The following is a 19887-nucleotide window of genomic DNA, read 5'->3' on the forward strand; positions in this document are numbered from 1 at the left end:
GTGATGCATATTGGGATAATGGATGCAGAAGGCAACATATTTATCTTAATAAAGAGACATGCAGCAGGCATCATCATTGACTCCTCAATGCCCAAGCAAATGTCTGGTCATCTTACAAGAGCCATGTTCCAGCCCATCGTGGGAATGAGCATCGTTTTAGTCATTTAAACGTCTGCCTTTATGAACACCAAGCAATGTGTTTCTTCATTTGGAGTTTGGGCCCAGGAAACAAATGACCCATAAAGGGATCTTTAATAACCCTGCTCCCATTATATAGCACCAAAAAAAAAAAAAAGATGAACACTTTTAATGAGAATCAGACAGGAAGAGTTCATATAAATGGGGGATGCTCTCCATTAATCTTTTCATGAACAAATCATTTTTTAATAGAGAAATCAGCTTATATTTCAGTCTCCCAAGAACTTAATTTAGCTCGGGCTCATCCACTTTCTACCCCCCCCCCCACTTAACCCAGGTAAAATCTGAAGAAAAGTCATAAATAACTTCTGAGATGATAAATGTATGCACACACAAATTGTTCTTCATTTGTGCTCACAACTCAATTGAATAGAGCAGTATTTACTATACAACTGGGGCAGGCCCTAGGAACTGAAGGTCACCCCCACCCCCAAGAAAAAAAACCAGACTATGCCCTCAAGAGATCAACAGATAAATAAGCAGGACATGATGTGAGGAGTAAAGAGAGATTAAAGGATAAGAAAAGGCTTCACAGAAATGGAGGGATCAACAAGGCTGAAGGAGGCAGAGAGGTATGCCAAGGGCCCAGAGGAGAAAGGACTGCCAGGCCCAGCTGTGCCAGAAAAAGAATCCCTGACCTCAAACACCTGTAGAGGAAACCACTGTTATGGGAAACTGCAAGTGAGAATTCGGTTGAGTGGGTATAGCCCATCATTTCTGGCCGCTCCCCCAAACGCTTTTTAATGTGTTCTATGTTCCAGGCCGACTGGCCCTCCACCCCTCATCCCCAAGTCCCTTCCTAGGGAAGGGTCTCCATCTCTTCACCTCCATTGGTGGAACACCTAGAGCTGTGGATCAAATTTGGTACCACTTCAGAAACAAATGCAGGTGGATCAGTTGACTGGTTAAAGATTCAGCTCTCATACAAGAGGCCTTTCCAAATGACTTGGTATTTACTTTTTATTCTGTATTCACCCAAGGCATAACGATGTGGGTCTATTTCATCCATTTCCAGCTTGAGGGCTGGGATGGTTTTGTCCTCGTCTTTGTAATCTCAAGACCAGCGCGAAGAGCAAAACCTTGGAGAGGTGAGTTGGGAGGCCAAACTGGGTCTGGCTTGTCAAGGAAAAAAAAGATCTCATAGACACAAAAATACTTTAACAACCCTTTTTGTAGCAAAAATTAACTGTGGGTATCATGAGTACCAAAGATGGAATATTTAAAGTCTGCCCCAGACAGGCAAGTTACAAAGGAAAGGAAAAATGAAGAGCGTAGATTAGAAAATAATCCATAGGCAGTTAAGCACTGGATCCATAAAGCAGGGTTTGAATGGATCTCAGGTCAAGATGATTAGTAATGAGACAATTCTCCTACTAATGTAGAGAATAGTCCATTTTTCATTATGGCCTTCACAAAGAGGAGGAGATAATGTCCAAGGGAGGTTAATGTTGAGCTTACAATCGGACGCTCTGGATCCAAGTCCTGCCTCCCAAGCTTCCTGACTGTGCAGCTGGCCAAGCCACCAAGCCTCTCAAAGCCCAAGGAACATCTCCAAGAGTTATCTCCTGGATCCTAAGACTGGTTCTGAGCAGTACTGGTGGAAGGAACCGCCACACCAAGATTCTTAGTCAACAGATTTAGGGAGAAAGAAAAAGAAAAACTGTCATGAAATACAATCCACAACAGGCTTGAACATAAAATGCCTTATGAGAAAGGCACAGGATTCTATAGTCACCAAGAGACTTTTAAAATATTTAGGAAAAAGTTAATACCCACCATCAAATGGTGCCCAGCATGGTTGCCAGGAAGAAGATCCCCTCCCCCCCAGCTCTAACTGTTGGCCCAGGACCAAGACAAAAAAATTCAGGGTCAGGGGAGACAGCTGAGGCTGATGTCCTCCTTCCTCCCTCCCCCGACCTCCTTCGTCCTCTCACTAGCCCCATTGTCACAGGAAGCCAGCCTCTCTATGCCTGCATCTGGCTTCTCCATGCCCACACGCCTGCTCTCTGATAAGCAGAGGAAGCCCTGATCAATCAGGCCCCAGGACGCCCTTCAGAGATCTTGAGCAATCACCAGACATCTAAGGGTCTGCCCAGTGGGCTGACTTATGCCCTCCTCTCCCATTTGGGCATCCTCCTCTCTCAGCACAGATCCAAAGGCTTCCCTGAGGACTTGCCTCCCACCCAGAGTCCTTCTGAACCCCCCCTATTGTCTAACCATCAAAGTGACCTGGCCCACTGGGCTCTGTACATGATGTCCTGAGGACCTGCCTGGGACTCTCACCTCAGACACTAACAAAGGGACCCAGAACAAATCACTTCCCCCTTCTCTCTTTCTCAGTTTCCACCTCACTGCCTTTAGAAATGCTTCACCTCTCTCCCTCAAACTTTAAAACAGGGGGAAGAATAGGCCTGGTGTTAGAGGGTTTTTGTGAAGAAGAAATGAGTTAATACTTTACAGAAAGCACTTTGCCAACCTCAAAAGCTCCTATAAATGTCAGCTTTCGTCATCATTATTAGACTCCATCTCAAACATGAGAATGTAAGCCATGATGGCTGGTTAATTTTTGTTTGTTTTTGTCTTTCTTGACCCAGTGCCTAGCAATAGAGTCTTGTCATAGAGTTTAATAGATGCTGTAGAGCCAGAAGGGAGGGAGACCCATGATCTCACTGGTGGGAAGACGCCCCCTCCCCACCTCCCCTGAGAGCAGAGAATTAGTCATTCCTTCTCATTCTGGAGCCTTCTGGTTCATTATCTCACCAGAAAACATCCAGTGAATCCCATGGAGACCTCCCTCTAGGTTAGAAAGTCTGACTTAATCTAATGTGTATGTGTGTGTGTGTGTTCTGGAGGGGTCCTTTTGGAAGTCTAGAGAGGGTTGTAGACACCTTCTCAGAGTAATATTTTTCAATGTGCAAAATAAAATACAATTATGAAGGAAATCAAATATACTGAAATACAATTATATTGAAATTTCAACATATTAAGAACATGGAGTTCATAGACAAAAGTTGAGTGTCCCATTTCTAGGTCCTGTAACCTATGGCTAATGGGCCAGGCCTAGGGTCCTCCATCTGTTTCCCGTCAGTCCTATTATGACTCCAAATTTCCCTAAACCTATGAATCTGCCATGTTGTCTCATGAGCACCAAGCTCTCTGAACACTAATAACCATCTGGTGGGCTGGTCCATAAATAACAGTGAGGAACTAAGTTAAGAGGAAGGAAAAATCCTTCCCAAAAGACCAATTTACTTTTGTCATACATTATTTTTATAGACACACAGGTGACAAACCATGATGTAGAGGAGCAGGTCCAAAAATGTAAGCGTCCTTATTGGATAAAGTTACAGACTTTTCAAGGAAATGGAAGAGAGGGAAGAAGGCGAAAAAATTAGAGAATGACCTGACAGAAATTGTCAAGACCAAGGGGGGCCTTGGAGAAGAGCAAACAAAATGCACCTCCCTCTTTTCAAAGGATATGCAAGGGACTAAAAGGAATACAAGGTAGGTAATGGTGATAATAATAATACTACTTATCCTTCATAAAAACCTGCTGTGCCAGACACTGAGCTGATGATGATGTCTGTCCTTCATTCTCTTCATTCACGACATCAAGGAGGTGATATCATGCCAAGCATGTGAATTGGATTCAAGTGAGGGGACTGTGCTGTCTCCAACCTCACTTGAGTCATCTGGGTCCAATGACCAGATATGAATCAGGATGGCTGAAGATGGTCCAAGGTTAAGAGACTTGCCAAAGGTCATACAGCAAGGAAAAGTCTGAGGCATTGATTTGAACTCAGGTCTAGTGCTCTGTTCACAGCATCGCCTTGCTGCCAGACTCTGAGGCAAATGCTCTACAAATACTATTTCATCTCATCTTCACAACAATCTTATGAGGTGGATGCTATCATTATCTTCTTTTGACAGATGAAGAAACTGAGGCAAATAGAAGTTAAGTAACTTGCCCACAGCCATGTCCGATGCAGTTGATGTCAGGTGGTTTGGAAGAAACTGTCATTTTTATTTTTTCTTTCACTTTTTTTTATAAGGCAAGGTTCCCTGAGTAGGAGGAGACTGTTACATTCAGAAGTGAACTGATTTAAAAAACCACAGGCATCAATAAAACAAAAGCAAAAAAAAAAAAAAAAAAGGAAAAGAAGCCACCTACACAGTGAGCACAAAGGAGAATGTTCCGCAGGAGGTATCAGGGCTGCCATTTAATGGAAGAAACACAAAGCTAGAGGAGAAGGAGAGGTTAAGTGATTCAATCCTCAGAACACGACAGGATTCTCCCCTTAACATTCATGAATTTACATTCTGCTCCATTATGGTAAGGACAGCACTTGGTTGGCACATTGGCTGAACTTTCTTAATTAGGTCACTAACCTCAAGAGTCATGACACTTAAAAGCAAGCCCAATGGATGGGCCAACCAAGGCAGAGCAGATGGACTTACTTCTGTGAATGCTAACTTAGAAGGGTGGGACAATAAAGCCAGATCCCCTAGTAACAACAACAGGTTCTCAATCCACTTCATACTTATAATAGGCTTTTACAATGAACACAAACAAAACGTTCTAGAGCCCTTGAAGGAGCATACACATTGACCCAAGATGAGATCAACAAAGGAGATGCAATATGCTCCACTGAACCATGGAGAACGGAAGAGGATATTGGAATAATTAGTGACACAAGGTCTCAAAAGTAGGAACCTAAGGAAGGACCACAACACCCTTCCCAAGGCTCTACTTCCAAACCCAAGCAGAGTGGCCCCCACAAAGACAAGGCTGCCCCCAGAGGCACCAGGCAACCCCAACTTGCTGCCAGAACCACAGCAGCAGGAATTGAGAGCAGGAATTGGAAGTAGGAATAAGAGCAGTGGCTGCTAAGAGAGCTGTTTATTCTAATGACATGAGAAAGGTATATTTAGGAGGAAGTGGTCCCAGAGGTGCAGGGCATTTCTCACAGGCCAGAACACCTATTTCATGTTGATGCAGGAGGCCAAATATACTCCCCTCCCATCCTTATTTTACAGAAGAAGACTGACAGAGACAAAGCAATGGGCCTAGACTCACCCCACTAATAAGGAACTGAGGCAGGGACTTAGGTCATCCCCGGTCCAGCTCTTGATCCACTTTGTTGAGTGTTAGAAGCAGTGACAAAGACTTGAGTTCAAGTCCAGCCACATGTTGATTGAGGAGACCTGGGCAAATTACTCAACCTCTTAATGCTGGAAGCAACCTTCTAAGAATGGAGAGAAGATACCAACATGCATTAGTGGAGGGAGATTTCTCACCTGGAAGTATCTTATGACAATGAAAGCATAGTCCATTTTCTATTCCAATAGGAAGATACCGAGATGGAATTAGGAGGAACAACATTCCTCAAATCCTGCCTCAAACACAAGTTGGGGAACTCCAGACAAGTCACTGTCTCAGCCTTGGTTTCCTCATTCATAAAGGGGAACAGGGGGGCCTTCTATCTGGAAGACTTCTATCCTATGATACATCAAGTCCTATCACTAACCTTGTGAATACTCTTCCTAATCTGATGACCTTCAATTCTTACAGTTTTTCTTCAGACACACTCTACATTTAAACCAAGCTGTAGCTTGTAGCCACCTTTCCTGCCTCTGGCTGACTTAGGCCACCCAACTGTCAATGGTCAGTTCTCCATCTGTCAATAGTCTAGACCTGTTTCACGGCCCAGATCAAAGGGGATACCCTCCATAAAGCCTTCCCCAATCATCCCAATTCCACCTGCATGAGAATGAGAGTGAGAGACATGGGACTCTGCTTCATCTGGCTCTGGACCCCTGCTCTAATCCAATGGCAGATAAGAAGTGCTTCTGTCAGCTCTCCAAGAGTTTGAACAGGAAGATGCACAATCTTGGTCCATCTTTTATTATAGTGATTTCTGAACAAGACACAGCACCCCCACAAGACTGTACACTCACTGAAGGCAGAGATCCTGTCTTCTGAAGCCTCTTATCTATCCAAGAACTAAAGCTGGACTTTGTCCCCAGGCTCAGAGGAAAGAGTAATGGAATTGAAACCCAAAGACCAGACTCAGACTCAAGCTCTCTGACTCTGGCCAAGTCAAGGAAACTCAGTTTCTTCTACTGTCAAACAAGGAAATCACCTTTATTACCTTTCATTAGACAGTTGTGAGGGGAATGTCCCCAAAATAGAAGTCTTCAAGCCACCAAAGAAGGCTTGTTGGAGAAAGGATTCAGATTTAGAATATGTGCATCCTTTTGTAGTAGCAAAGGGCTGAAAACAAAGTGAGTGCCCATCAGTTAGGGAAAGGCACATGAATACAATAATGAAATCAAAAATTACCGAAGCAAAGGATATGTGGAGGCATTTTACAGATGAGGAAATCAAAATGGTCTATAGTCATATGAAAAATTGCTCTAAATCATTACTTATTAGAGAAATGCAAAGTAAAGCTTCTCTGAGGTACCACCTCACACTTCTCAAACTGGCCAATATGACCAGAAAGGATAATGATCCATGTTGGAAGGCCTGTGGGAAATCTGGGACACTAATTCATTGTTGGTAGAGCTGTGAACTCATCTAATCTTTCTGGAGAGCAATTTGGAATTACACCCAAAGAGCAACAAAAATGTGCATACCCTTTGATCCAGCAACACCACTACTGGGTCTATACCCTGAAGAGATGATGAAAAAGGATAAAAACATCACTTATACAAAAATATTCACAGCAACTCTGTTTGTGGTAGCAAACAAAATTCCCCTTCAATTGAGGAATAGCTGAACAAATTGTGGTATATGTACATTATGGAACACTATTGTTCTATTAGAAACCAGAAAACTGGAAGGATTTGCATGAACTGATGCTGAGCGAGATCAGCAAAACCAAAAAAAATTGTACACCCTAACAACAACATGGGGGTGATGATCAACCTTGATGGACTTGCTCCTTCCATCAGTGCAATAATCAGGGACAATTTGGGGGTATCTGTGATAGAGCCTTTTACATGAACTGTTTGATCACTTAGGACACCTCTGTCCACAACAGATAAAGAATCATGGAGTTTGAACAAAGACCTTTAATTGCCTTTAATTTTTTTTTAAAAAACTTATCCTATTATATAATTTTGCTATCACTTATACTTTATTTTTTCCCCTAAGGATATGATTTCTCTCTCAACACATTCAATTTTGATCAATGTAAGGCATAGAAAAAAATGTAAAGACTATCAGACTGCCTTCTGGGGTGGGGAGGGGGGGAGAGGGAAGTGAGATTAGGGGAAAAACTGGAAAATTCAAAAATAAATAAATAAATATGACCAGAAGGACTCCTATTGACTGAGACTGAAGGAAATGCCAAGAATCAGAAGAAGAATTTACACAATAACAGCCACAAAAAGTAGGGTGTGGGGGAGGGAGGGAGGGAGGGAGGGAGAGAGAGAGAAAGAAGAAAAGAAAAGAAAGTCCAGAAGCAATCACAAACCAGCAGGGCAACCTAGAGATTTATATGAATTTATCATATGCTGAAAAAGAAGATAAAATGTTCATTTCACTTGGCATTTAAGTTCTGAATAAAAGAATAAATTGTATGGATGGATGAATGGATGGATTGTGTTATTTGGCCTTAGCAGGAAAATTTTGTTCTGATTCAAAGGGGAAGGAAAAAGAACAGCCTAAAAGAAGTGCCATATCATGATATCTCTGATGCAGAGCCTTCGAGGTAGAGGGAGAAAAGAGGGAGTGTTAAACCTCAACCCCACTAACCTTTCTGCTCCATTCTGGGAAGCTCAGAAGGTACACATTCCATTACTCTACTCATTAATCACCTCGAATGTGACAGGGTCCAATCAAGACTGGCTCGTAAGGGCATGGATCTAGATACATTCATTTATTCCATTTTTCTCTAAAATTAACGGGAGACATTTCCAAAAGAAACATCCAAATTTCCAATTTGAAATGCTGATCCTTCGGGTGGAATGAGGGGGTTTCTTAGAAATTTTATTTTCTTGTCAATAATTTCAATGTCACTTCCTCAACCTTTGTCAGCTATGTGTCCAACTATGTGTGTCCAACTCTATATCCATGTAGGGGTAATGACCCAAATGCAAAAATTATAACACCCCAACTTATGCTCTCTTTGTAATTAACATTTGAAATCACCTCTGCCCCCCCAACAGAAATTCTTTTCAAGAATTGTCTTTTAGTGATTCTGTAAATCTGTTTAAAGAAGTTATTGGGGAATCTTCCCCGAATCATTACAGACCACCCAATAGCACAGGGATGTCATGCTAAAGAGTGGCAGGGCTTCCATCACCATATTTGGCCTCAAAAGGAATTTCAAAACCATGACCCAAAGAGGCAAAGGAGAAGAGTCACATGAAGGGAGACTTTGGAGCCACAACCAACATGATACATGCCTGGCCTTTACAAATACTTTTATATGAACTGTTTGATCACTTAGGACATTTCACTAGAAAAGTCATCACAAGTTGCTCCCCTTTCTGGGTCTCAGTTCCTCGTAAAATGACAGATTAGGAATGGGTCACATTAAGATCTGTTCCACTTCAAATATTAAGCACTCTATGTTCAGAAATCCTCCCCTGACCAACATTCTATGTTCTAAGGTCCTTCCCAGGTCTCATCTAATTACTAAATTTCCTTCCAACTCTAAAATGTCATGGCCCCAGGGTCCCTTCCAATTCTTCCATCTTCCATCCCAAGGTCTGCTATAATGTGAACATTCTATATTCTAAGGTCCAACTTTCAATATTCCAAACCTAAAAGTTTAAAGAGACCGCTAGTTAGGTCTCTGCCTTCTCTGAAAGTCTACATTCTGAGGAGCCTCTGGGTCTCCAGATTCCAGCTTTGCCATTTTGAGTCACTAAGGTCCCTTCCAACTTTGAAGTTCTAAGGTCTCTCCAAGTTCTATCTTCAGGATCTTTCTCCACTCTAATCTTCTAAGTTATCAGAATGTGATTTTTTGCCTGCTTCAGTCCCTTCTGGTTCTGGAGGATGGTTGTATGCCACTGCCCCAAAATATAATGATGTCTGTCTTGTGTTCTTGAAAAAGGCCATAACATCAGGGAGGTGATGCTAGGACAAGCAACTGAACTGGACTGGAGTGAGGGGGGCTGTGCTAAGTCCCCAGCCTCACTTTCTCCTCCAGAGCCATCTGGGTCCAGTGGCCAGATATGGATCAGGATGAAAGGATATGGCCCTGGATACGAGGCAGTCAGGGTCAAGTCCCAGGATGAGCCAGTCAACCAAGAACAGAACAGATGTTTCTAATCCAATAACCCAGAACCAGGGCAGCACCTACAACTGGAGCAACTTTTCATACTCTTCCTCCTTCTCCTGGACCCTGACCACAGAACCCCCCCCACACACACACACACAGACTTATGTATTTACTCACACTCATTGTCCTTTTTAGAGTTTGAATGGAGCCCTAAGGTCAGAGAAGGCCATTTTTGGGTCAGACTTTCTGCTCCACCATCCAGGCTTGAATTCTCCAGTCTTGCTGACATTTCCCCTTGGATGGATTGCCTCTCATACTTAATGAGAAAAGCCAGAGGTCCATCTTTGTCCAGACCCCTGAAGTTATCCAACCTGATGAAGAAAAGCTTCTACTCCAAATGACCACACAGAATCCTGGGGATGATCATCTCCCTTAGTCCCGTTCCTTTGGTGCTTACCCTCCTAGCCCAAGGCAGGCAGGAACATCTTGGGGACAAGGCCTAGATGTGATTTCACCTAGGAACTCCACCCCAGAGATCATTATGCCCAGGTTGTTCAGAAAATCACCAGAATTTCAGAACCTGGCCTCACCTCAGAGATCATCGGCTTGCAGCCAACAGAGGAGAAGAGCTCATTGCTTCTAGACAGAGCCCATGACTCCTAGACATCCCCCCAAGCTCTCATTCTGCCCCTGCACCCTCCAGATCAGCGGAACATAGCATCTGGACACGTACCCCTTCCACCTGGCCCCCAATTTCTAGTTCTGGAATAGTAAATCAATAGCATCACTGATATTAGAAAAGGGAAGTTCAGTCACCTGCCCCATAGTTTCATCTGCTAGCCTGGACACTTGCTTCTGAGTTGTCCCTTCCTGGGATGAAGAGGTGCTGCCTCCCTCTGTATCATAAATGCCTTCCATTCCTTCCCATTCCAAGTGGAGGATTTCTGGCTCTTCTCCCTCCACCTGTGTCTAGCCATTTAAGAGATAATGATGGCTCTCTGGACCTGTGTGAATCTTCTCTAAAGAATCATCAGGCTATGCCAGTCATGAGACAGCCTGGGCAAAGTGTTTGTCCGGTCTGAAAGTGTAACAGGTCACCTCCCCTGGAGATACTGACCATTGGCTCCTGTTTGGTAGAGAGCCAGATGTATGGTTTTCCTGGTCTATGGCAGCCCCGCCACAGATCACACATATGCACACGCACACATACAGACAGGGTCTTCCTCCACAACTTATAATATCAGAGAGCTACCTGGAACAAAGTCATCCACATCCAGAGGAAAAAACTGTGGAGTCTGAAAGCAGAGCAGAGCATGTCATGTTCCCTTTTTTAAAGTTCTTTTGTTCCTATCTTTCTCTTGACTTTTCCCCCTTAGTTCTAATTCCTCCTTCACAACATGACTAATATGGAAATATGTTAAACATGACTGCTCATGTCCAATTTTTACCAGATTGTTTGCCATCCTGGGGAGGGGAGAGAGACGGGAGGGAAGTGGAACTCATAAATGGCAAATAGAGATTGACTGAAAACCACCTTCACATGGCTAACATGTCTAACAAAATAACAAATATTTGGATAACAAAATTAAAACAAAAGCAAAACTGGACAAACTGAGTGTAAGTGACTCACAGATGTCTCTGACTTCAAGGTCGGCTCTTTGTGCACAATACAAAACCACTTCTCTTCCTCCTCCTCCAATTTTATTGTGATATTTCTCTCATTGCTATCATATTCCTGTGATTATTAGAACATTGAGTAACAAAAACAGTTGCTTTTGAATGATTTCTATCATAGCCTTCCTCTGCCACACAAGTCAATGGCACACCCCTCAGAGCAAGGCGCTCCCAAACTTTTGTATATAAAAGGGAACTGCTAGCTACTGTGAGTTCTAGGACACCCCAGGATTAAATTAGACACAGGGCCTGCCCTCAAACTGCTTCTGATCCAGAAGTGAATAAGACCCCAATACAATGAGAACATTTCAGCCAACATTACATTAATAATAGATTGGTGGGAGATCAAAAGAAGAAAAGCCCTCACCCTTTGCAACCCACATTTCTCTACTGCACCACTAAATTAACAGTAGTTTGTATCCTAAGGCCTAAAAAGATTATAATGTAAAGCTCTGATTTTTTATCTAAATAATCAATGGCTTTATCCAAAGCAAGCCATTCACCTGTTGACTCAGTGTGCTAAAATTCCAGGCTACTCCAAGGCTCAACTATATGTTCACAAGGGAATAAGCCAGGTGGTGCAGGAGGCATCCAAGAGCAAGGATCAGTTACCAGACATGAGGATGGCAAGAGGACACCTATCAAAGTGAACTAGTAGTGTTAAGATTCATAAACACACACAAAGTCAAACATCACTGGGCAAATCTACAGCCAATGACATTTTGAGGACGCAGGCACAAATGGCAGATCAGAGGGGGCTGCCACTGGCAAGGGTGTTGTGAGAAAGAAGACATCTTCCCACTGTGCTTTGTCCAAGTGATGTCCTTTTGATGCTAACAATAACATGGAGCTCATTTGCTTAGGATGGCCATGAGGCAGACAATGCCAATGAGAACAACCACAACAGTATTTACAAGCGCATCCTACATGATGGGCATTGTGCCAAGTGATTCGCAATGATGACTTCGTTTGATGCTCCCAACAAACCTGGGAAGGAAGGTTAACCCCATTTTACAATTGAGGTAACTGAGGGGGAGGGGGAGGAGGAAAGAAGAGAAGCCATCATTTCATTAACCACCCACTAAACCTTCAATTTGAAGGGCATCAGCAGGTTACTGATTGGTCCAAGGACCCTCTGCAGCTGGACTCATCCTAAAATGAGGATGAAGTTAAAAACATGAGTATGAATTGCAGCGTGGCCAATTCCTGTTTCTGCAAAGCTTGAAGGTTTTCCAAGGGCCTCCCTCAGAGCCTCTCCCTAGGGCAGGGCAAGTCAGCATCATCAGTCTTGGGGGGCAGGGGAGGCCATTGAGGCCTAAAGGGGAGGTTGATGGGTTCAACCTCCCACCGGCTGAAGCATCAAATTTGGGAAAAGAGCCCAAGTCGCCTGCTTTACTCCAAGAGCTCTTTCCACTGGATGACATCCCCCCCCACCCCCCCACCCCCGTATTCCCCACCTGGAAGCCTACCATTTTAAAAACTGGGCCATTTTCATTTTAGCCTTCAACACCCCACCTAGGAGCCACCAGGGCCCTGCCCATTGTGCAAAGGGGACAATGAGCCCACAGGTGCACCCCACGGGGTCATGCCATGGGAATGTTGGAGAACCCCCTCCCAACAGCACATCAGGACCCCACCATAAAGGCTGCAGAAGTTTTGCCAATGATGGATTTTGAAGACCGTCCCCAGAGCCTTTTTAGAAAGAAGCTCATTCTAGAATGTCATCTTCTGCTAAATCTCACGCAGCTGAGACTAAGAAGCAGGAAACAGTGGGATTTGGCCAATTCTGACCCAATGGGGGAATTTAGGGGAGATGTCTGCATTAGGAAGGGATGGCTCAAATGATGTGAATCCTGGCAGTCAGCAGAAAAAGGACAACAGCACCTCTCCCTGCTTGGTTCTCTGCTTTTTCTATGCACAAGTGTGGCTTAACTTTAATTATTTATAGCTAATGTAGGGTGGTCTATTTTGTAAAAGTAATGAAATCTCTGTAATGAGACCTCCCAGGAGATCTCCGCTATTAAATCTCCCCTAACGAGGAGATGAGATGGCTGGTGGCTGTTTTCAAGAATCAAGGAGCATGCAGACTAATAGAACTGGACAAGCAGTCACGGTACATCGGAAGGGATCTGAGGAAACCCGAGTGCAAATCCTCCTCTGTGCCTTCACCCAGAATGTTCAACAAAACATTCAGTCACTAATCAAAAAGCCATGATTAAGAACCAACTGTATGCTAATATATAATAATAATAATAATAATAATAATAATAACATAATAGTATAATCCTGGGTGGAAGGAGATGCAAAGAAAAGAGCAGCTAGAGAAGCTAATATTCTGCCAGGAAAACCCCACAGTCATATCAAGAATATTCTGAATGAATTCATTACTATTAAAGGGAGGCTTTGGGAGGGTGGGTCCTGGCAGTAGGAGGCCTTGGAGATGCCTACTGAACATGGTGGGATGATCAGCTGTGACAGACTCAGCTCTCCTTGGCAGTACAATGGTCAAATGCGGTTCTAAAGAACTTGTGATGGAAAAGACCATCAACAGCCAGACACGGAATGCTGAAGTCAGAATGCAGACCAAAGCATACAATTTTCCACTTTTCAAATGTGCTTCATGCTTTATAGTTTTTTTCCCTCTCATCTTTTGTTGTTCCCTTTTGTTCTGATTCTTTTTTCACAGCATGACTATTATGGAAACATGTTTAACATAGTTTTAGACATATCTAACCTTGATCAGATTGCTCTCTGTCAAGAGAAGGGGAGAAAAAGGAAGGGAGAGAGGAAACTGGGACTCAAAATATCACAAAAAAATACATGATGAAAACTATCTTTGCCCACAGCTAAAAAGAAAACAAATTTACATTTTAAAAATGATGCTTGCAGGGGCAGCTAGGTGGTGCAGTGGATAGAGCACCCACCCTGGAGTCAGGAGTACCTGAGTTCAAATCCAGTCTCAGACACTTAATAATTACCTGGCTGTGTGGCCTTGGGCATGACACTTAACCTTGCAAAAACCTAAAACTAATTAATTAATTAAATTAAAATTAAAATTAAAAAGTAATGCTTGCTGATTGAATTATCTGAAATGACTAGGTCAGAAGTTTGGCTTGCCTCTTCAGGGAACAAAGCGGGGGGGGGGGGGGCGGGGGAGCTTGGAAATAGCTGAATATTCTACAAAAAATCAACTCATACTTAGGGGACCTGGTGCACCCAGCATTATGCCAGATACCGCACTTCTCCCTCCCCCAAAATCCACAAAAGAGTCCTCTCCTATCTATGGAGACACATGTGACCTACACAAAAAGAAATGTGAATTGTGATGAGGACCCCTTTGGAACGCTTCTGGAAAAATGCAAAACCTTAGGATGGCAATGATTTTCATACTTTTTTTTCCCTAAAGCGCTTGCAGCAGGCCCTGGACAAGATTCCAGGCAGGCAGATCTGACTTCCCAGGAAAAACTGCCCCTTTGGAGGCTACACGCAGCTAGTGCCATTTTCAAACAACTTCTAGGATCGGGAGCTACAGGCTGCCTCTCACAGATCTAGCCCATAATCACTCTGGCCGGTTTCACTTCATAGCCGGTTTTCCCCGTCTGAGAAGATTCACTATTAGGAAAGGAAACTTCTCATTTGTATTCACAAATAGGAGGCAACTTTCCTCAGGTCTCTGTCTACTCTAGCTGTCATCCTCTCATCTCTTCTGATCACTAACCACTTCCTTTGTGGATTTTATTTTCTCCTTCAGGAATACCAAGGCAAACTTTTAGATGGAAAATATTTCTCTTACAAATACAATCTGAAGTTGTAGTTTAAAATCTGGCACCATTCCTTTAATACAAGTTTATCTGGGTGAGTCAACATAAGAGATGGTAAAGAGTTGGCACAGGTATTAGCAGGGTATTGGTGGGCAAGCCATAGAACATCTCAATTATATATGTAACTTCTCAGATAGCCTCTAAGGCTATAAATATAACTAACTGGAGCAGTGAAATAAATTTCAAAACTCAGATTTCTCTAAATTTAGGTAATCAGTCCAACACACACACACACACACACACACACACACACACACACACACACACACACACACAAACATTCTCCTAACTAATGCTCTCAAATGGGGCCAAAAACCTTAAAAATGCACTTAGACATCAAGGTCAGGGAGGTTTTCATTTTAAGCCAGTCCCTTTGACCTTTGCTCAGTTTCTCCCTACATGTAGTCAATGGGATTTATAAAGAGGAAGGAATACAGAAATTTGGGGGGTGGGGTTTTTTTTGGCCTTTTAAAAAAAGCAAAATATGTCCCAAAGTGCAAACACAACCATGGCAGAGAAGACGAACCCTCTCAGAGAAGGCCCCAATCAATGTTTATCTGTCAAGACTTCATATGGACCTCAAACAAACGAGCAAAAGACTCAACTATAAAAGCCTGAAGCTTTTACTCAAAGTGCTCTCTACAAACACAAAATATGAATCCCATCTGTCCAAGACAAGGGGAATGATGATCTGCTCATTCTTCCCAGAATAAAGTAGAAAGTGGTACCTTCTCAATAAAAAGCACTGAGATGTCATTAATTTGGAAGCAAACTTGACCAAAATAGATCATCACTGTTTCAAAACCCCAGCATACCAGCAATTTCCTCAAATATCTTCTCCAAGGAAGACAAACGCTGCCCATTCAGCCCCCAAAGCCTGTCTCCCAGGACAATGGCAGCCGATGAGCAGTGCTGTGCCCCACTCGGCCACTCCAACCCAAACACCTCTGCCTCCATCTGTGAGCTACTCCCCACTCTCCACATCAATTAGCATCTCCGCCCGGACTAAATCTTCCTGTCCTTCTAAAAAGAAATCTTAATTGTCAAGACCTCAACTGCCCGGAGCAGAGAGGAGAATGCCCACCAGGACAATGATGGATGGGACAACTGATACTCTTAGCTCACCGTGCTGGGTGAAGAGGTCGCTGTGGACGATTTCAATCAGGCAGTAGAGCTTCTGAATCGTTAACAAGCCCGTCGGCACGTTGAGAATGAACTCTGTAAACATTTTGCTGAACGGAAAGGAAAAAATAAGAGGACACCTATTAGGGATTTTGTGCCAACGGGAGCCCCTGACAAGAGGACAAACTGTGCCAAGAGATGCTTTGTGGTCTTAGAGAAAAACTGGTCTTCATAAAAAAGTCAATATTTAAGGGAGTCCTCATGTTTTAGGTCAGATTACTTTCAAAACCTACTTGAAACACCTTCATGAGGCACTTGAGAATTTCCAGATTCCAATGGAAAGCACCCAAAAAGGAATGAAATATTTATGAAGGAGTTTGGCCCTGGAAAATCAAAAGATTGCCCAAAAAAGAAGCAGTCCTCTTCCTCCTCCTCCTCATCCTCCTCCTCATCATCATCACTATCAAGATCACTGCTGATCTTTCTATTGCCTGTTAAAAGTGGACAGTTAATGTCTTTACTTTATCCTGCCCAGAGGTTGCCAACTTCTGCAGCTGGGACTCACTTAAATCTGATATTATCCCATGAGGTCACCGATCTTCCTTGAGAACCAAGGACAAACAACAATGGCAAACCTTTTGACTCTCAAAATGGCCCAAGGAGGAAATGAGTTCAGTTTTATTATTCCCATTGGTCTGGAATTTCATGGAAATAAGAACTTCAATCTCCTGATATGGATTGGCATCCTCTTCACTGTTGGAGATGCCTAAGGCATGGAGAGAGAAAGTGACTTGTCCAAGGTCACACAACCCAGCAAGGCTTGGATGGACCTAATCTCTATTCATTATCCAAAGCTTCTCTGCTCAGTTTTACTATGAAGAAAGCCAAAGATCAAAGAGCTTCAGTCATTTGCCCACAATCCCACAGCAGCAGGTCTTCCTGTTTCCCAGTTCAGTCTCTTAAACATTAGGCTACATATTTATATTTACCTATATTTACCTTACTGTGAGAATTACTCAATGTTAGCTTTCCACAGTATGTGAGAGGACACAGGCAGAATTTCACAGGTAACTGTCTGAACAGGACATCACAAAGGCAGGGGTCTCTGGGATACTGATTTGTCAAAAGACACAAGCCTCCATGCAGGAATGGGGATGGAAGACAAAGGAAAGATAAAGAAATGACCCTGACCAATCACCAAACTGGAAGAAATCTCCTGAAGACACCTGTGCCAAGATTAGGTTGAAACCAGACTTATCTGGTTGAGAGTCAACCTAGGGTCTCTGACCTTTCACAAGGACACATGCTCAATTATTGACTTACACACACCTTGCTGCGATTGAGGCTCATCAGCATTAACATACATTGTATGACATATTAAGAAGTGATATTAGGGGCAGCTAGGTGGCGCAATGGATAGAGCATTGGCCTTGGGAGTCAGGAGTACCTGAGTTCAAATCTGGCCTCAGACACTTAATAATTACCTAGCTGTGTGGCCTTGGGCAAGCTACTTAACCCCACTGCCTTGAAAAAAATCTGAAACTAAAAAATAAAAAATAAAAAAAGAAGTGATATTGGATTGGCGTGTTGATTAGATTGTAGCCCTGATGACGAGGACCTATCATGACTTCCAAACCACATATAAAACTGGACATTGTCACAATTTGGGGCTCTCTTCATTAGGGGAAATGCCCGTTTCCTGCAGTAAATGTTAAATAAATAATCTTTCTGTCACTCTAGGCTAAGTTTCATTATTAGGAGCCAGGTGACCCCACTTTAGAAAAAGGGGGTTATGAGGCTCATTTCTAACCTTATTGTTCATAAGATCATAGATTTAGAAAGTACAGGAGGGGGAAGAAAAATTTAAAAATCAAAAAATTCTTAAAGTAATGTTTCAAAAATTCTACATGGGGGCAGCTAGGTGGTACGCTGGATAGAGCACCAGGCCTGGAGTCAGGAGTACCTGAGTTCAAATCTGGCCTCAGACACTTAATAATTATCTAGTTGTGTGACCTTGAACAAGCCACTTAACCCCATTGCCTTGCAAAAAAACCTAAAAAAAAATTCTACATGTAACTGGGAAATATTTGACTAAATAAATGAAAATGCTTTTAAAAAAAAAAAGAAAGTCATCTCATCAGCAAATGAGGAAACAGGGATGGCTTAGAAGTGAAAATCACAGAGGTAGGCAGTGGCAGAGGCAGAATCCCTACTCCTTCTAACTGGGGGCCAGGTGAGAAGGTATGAGAGGCAGGGCCTGTTCAGGGTTTTGTGCTCAAACCCAGGAGAGATTAAACCCTTGCTGAATTGAATCCCTGAAGACAGAGGAGAGCATATGAAGAAGTATTTGGGCCAGGTAGACAATAGATCACATACATGTACAAGGCTATTTGAGCATTCAACTTGAGACCAACAGTGTTGGGAGCTGGAAAGTTCACTTGGCCTCTATTTTCACATATGGAAAGGGCTCGCTGGTTCCCCCCAGTCCTAAATTGAGGTTCCTATGACCACAGCACTGTTAGGGATTGTTGTGTGTGGGAATACTGTAAATTATCACCATCTGGTGCCTTTGAGCATCAGAACCTTGTTTTACTAAGTGCCACGAGAGTGGGAATGGATTAGGGTCTGGGAAGGATATTTAAGCACTAGTATTCTGGTGAATAAACAGAGCACTTGGAGATCTTGATGGAATACTTGCCTCCTTTATCATCCTTGTCTCCCTCCCCTCCAATGCTTGCCTGGGGAAGATTGAGGGAGTCCAGAAGTGGGACTCAACACAACACCTGTGTTCTTTTTAATTCACCTTTTTGGTGTTTGGTTTGTGCTTGGAATTCCTTGATCCCCCAAAATGAAGTGGCCAACTCTCTGGAGGCAGCTTGGCGGACAAGAGATACTTGATCCGGTAAAAATGCAGACTTCCTATATTCCCTGTATCCCCAGGCAAGGCCCTGGCAAACGCTTTACCCTTTGCTTCTCATCTCTGAAATGAAGATAATGGTCTGAGGCTTCATGAGGCTACTTGTGGAAGCTCAAGGAGATGGTGCATGGCCCTCTTAGGGAGATCAACCAGTCAGTTCTCCCCTGTGCAACATGCTAAGAGTCAACTCCTTGGTGTAAAGGAGAGTAACATGATTGGTGGATTCCCACTGAAGAAAGGCCCAAGGATGGCATATTCTGGACTTTTTTTTTGGAATTCACACCAAAAAATTGTACAAACAATGGAACCCTATTGTTAAAATACACCCAAAAGAGCAAACTAGCATTTAGATCCTTGAGGATCCTTGTACAAAAATATTTATAGCAGTTCCTTTTGTAGTAGCTAAGAATTAGAAATCAATGGGGTACCTATCAATTGGTGAGTATCTACACAAGCTATGGTATAGGATTGTAATGGAATGCTGTTGTGCTATAGGAAATGACAAGCAGGATGATGTCAGAAAAACCTGAAGAGACTTACAAGAACTGATTCACAGGGAAGAGAACAGAACCAGGAGAACACTGGTCATAGGAACCATAATTATTATATACTAAACAATTAGGAATGACTTAGCTATTCCCAGCAAGTCAATGAGTAAAGAAAATCCTAAAAGATAATATGAAGAAGCAAACTATCTGCCTCCAGAGAAAGAATTGGTGTTGATTGACTACAAATGAAGCATGCTATTTTTTACTTTCTTTTCTTTTACTTGTGTTGTCTTGCACAAAACAACTAATATAGAAGTGTTTGACATAATTATATGTGTGTAACCAATATGAGATTGCTTATTCTCAGGGAAAGGGGAAGAGAAGGAAAGGAGGAATAGAATTTGGAACTCAAAACTTCAAAAGAAGTTAAG

General features: G+C 42.9%; 1 protein-coding gene across 4 annotated transcripts in view; it reads right to left on the reverse strand.

The window, feature by feature from the left end:
* DOCK1 (dedicator of cytokinesis 1) overlaps positions 1 to 19887 on the reverse strand; it is a 519930-nt gene that overhangs the window by 351174 nt on the left and 148869 nt on the right. For all 4 annotated transcript variants that reach the window (XM_074232174.1, XM_074232173.1, XM_074232175.1 and 1 more), the window contains exon 25: positions 16055 to 16161. In XM_074232174.1, coding sequence (XP_074088275.1) covers positions 16055 to 16161 — 107 coding nt within the window. The remainder of the gene's footprint in view (positions 1 to 16054; positions 16162 to 19887) is intronic.

This window comes from Macrotis lagotis, chromosome 4 (assembly GCF_037893015.1).
Source record: "Macrotis lagotis isolate mMagLag1 chromosome 4, bilby.v1.9.chrom.fasta, whole genome shotgun sequence".
Taxonomy (NCBI): Eukaryota; Metazoa; Chordata; class Mammalia; order Peramelemorphia; family Peramelidae; genus Macrotis; species Macrotis lagotis.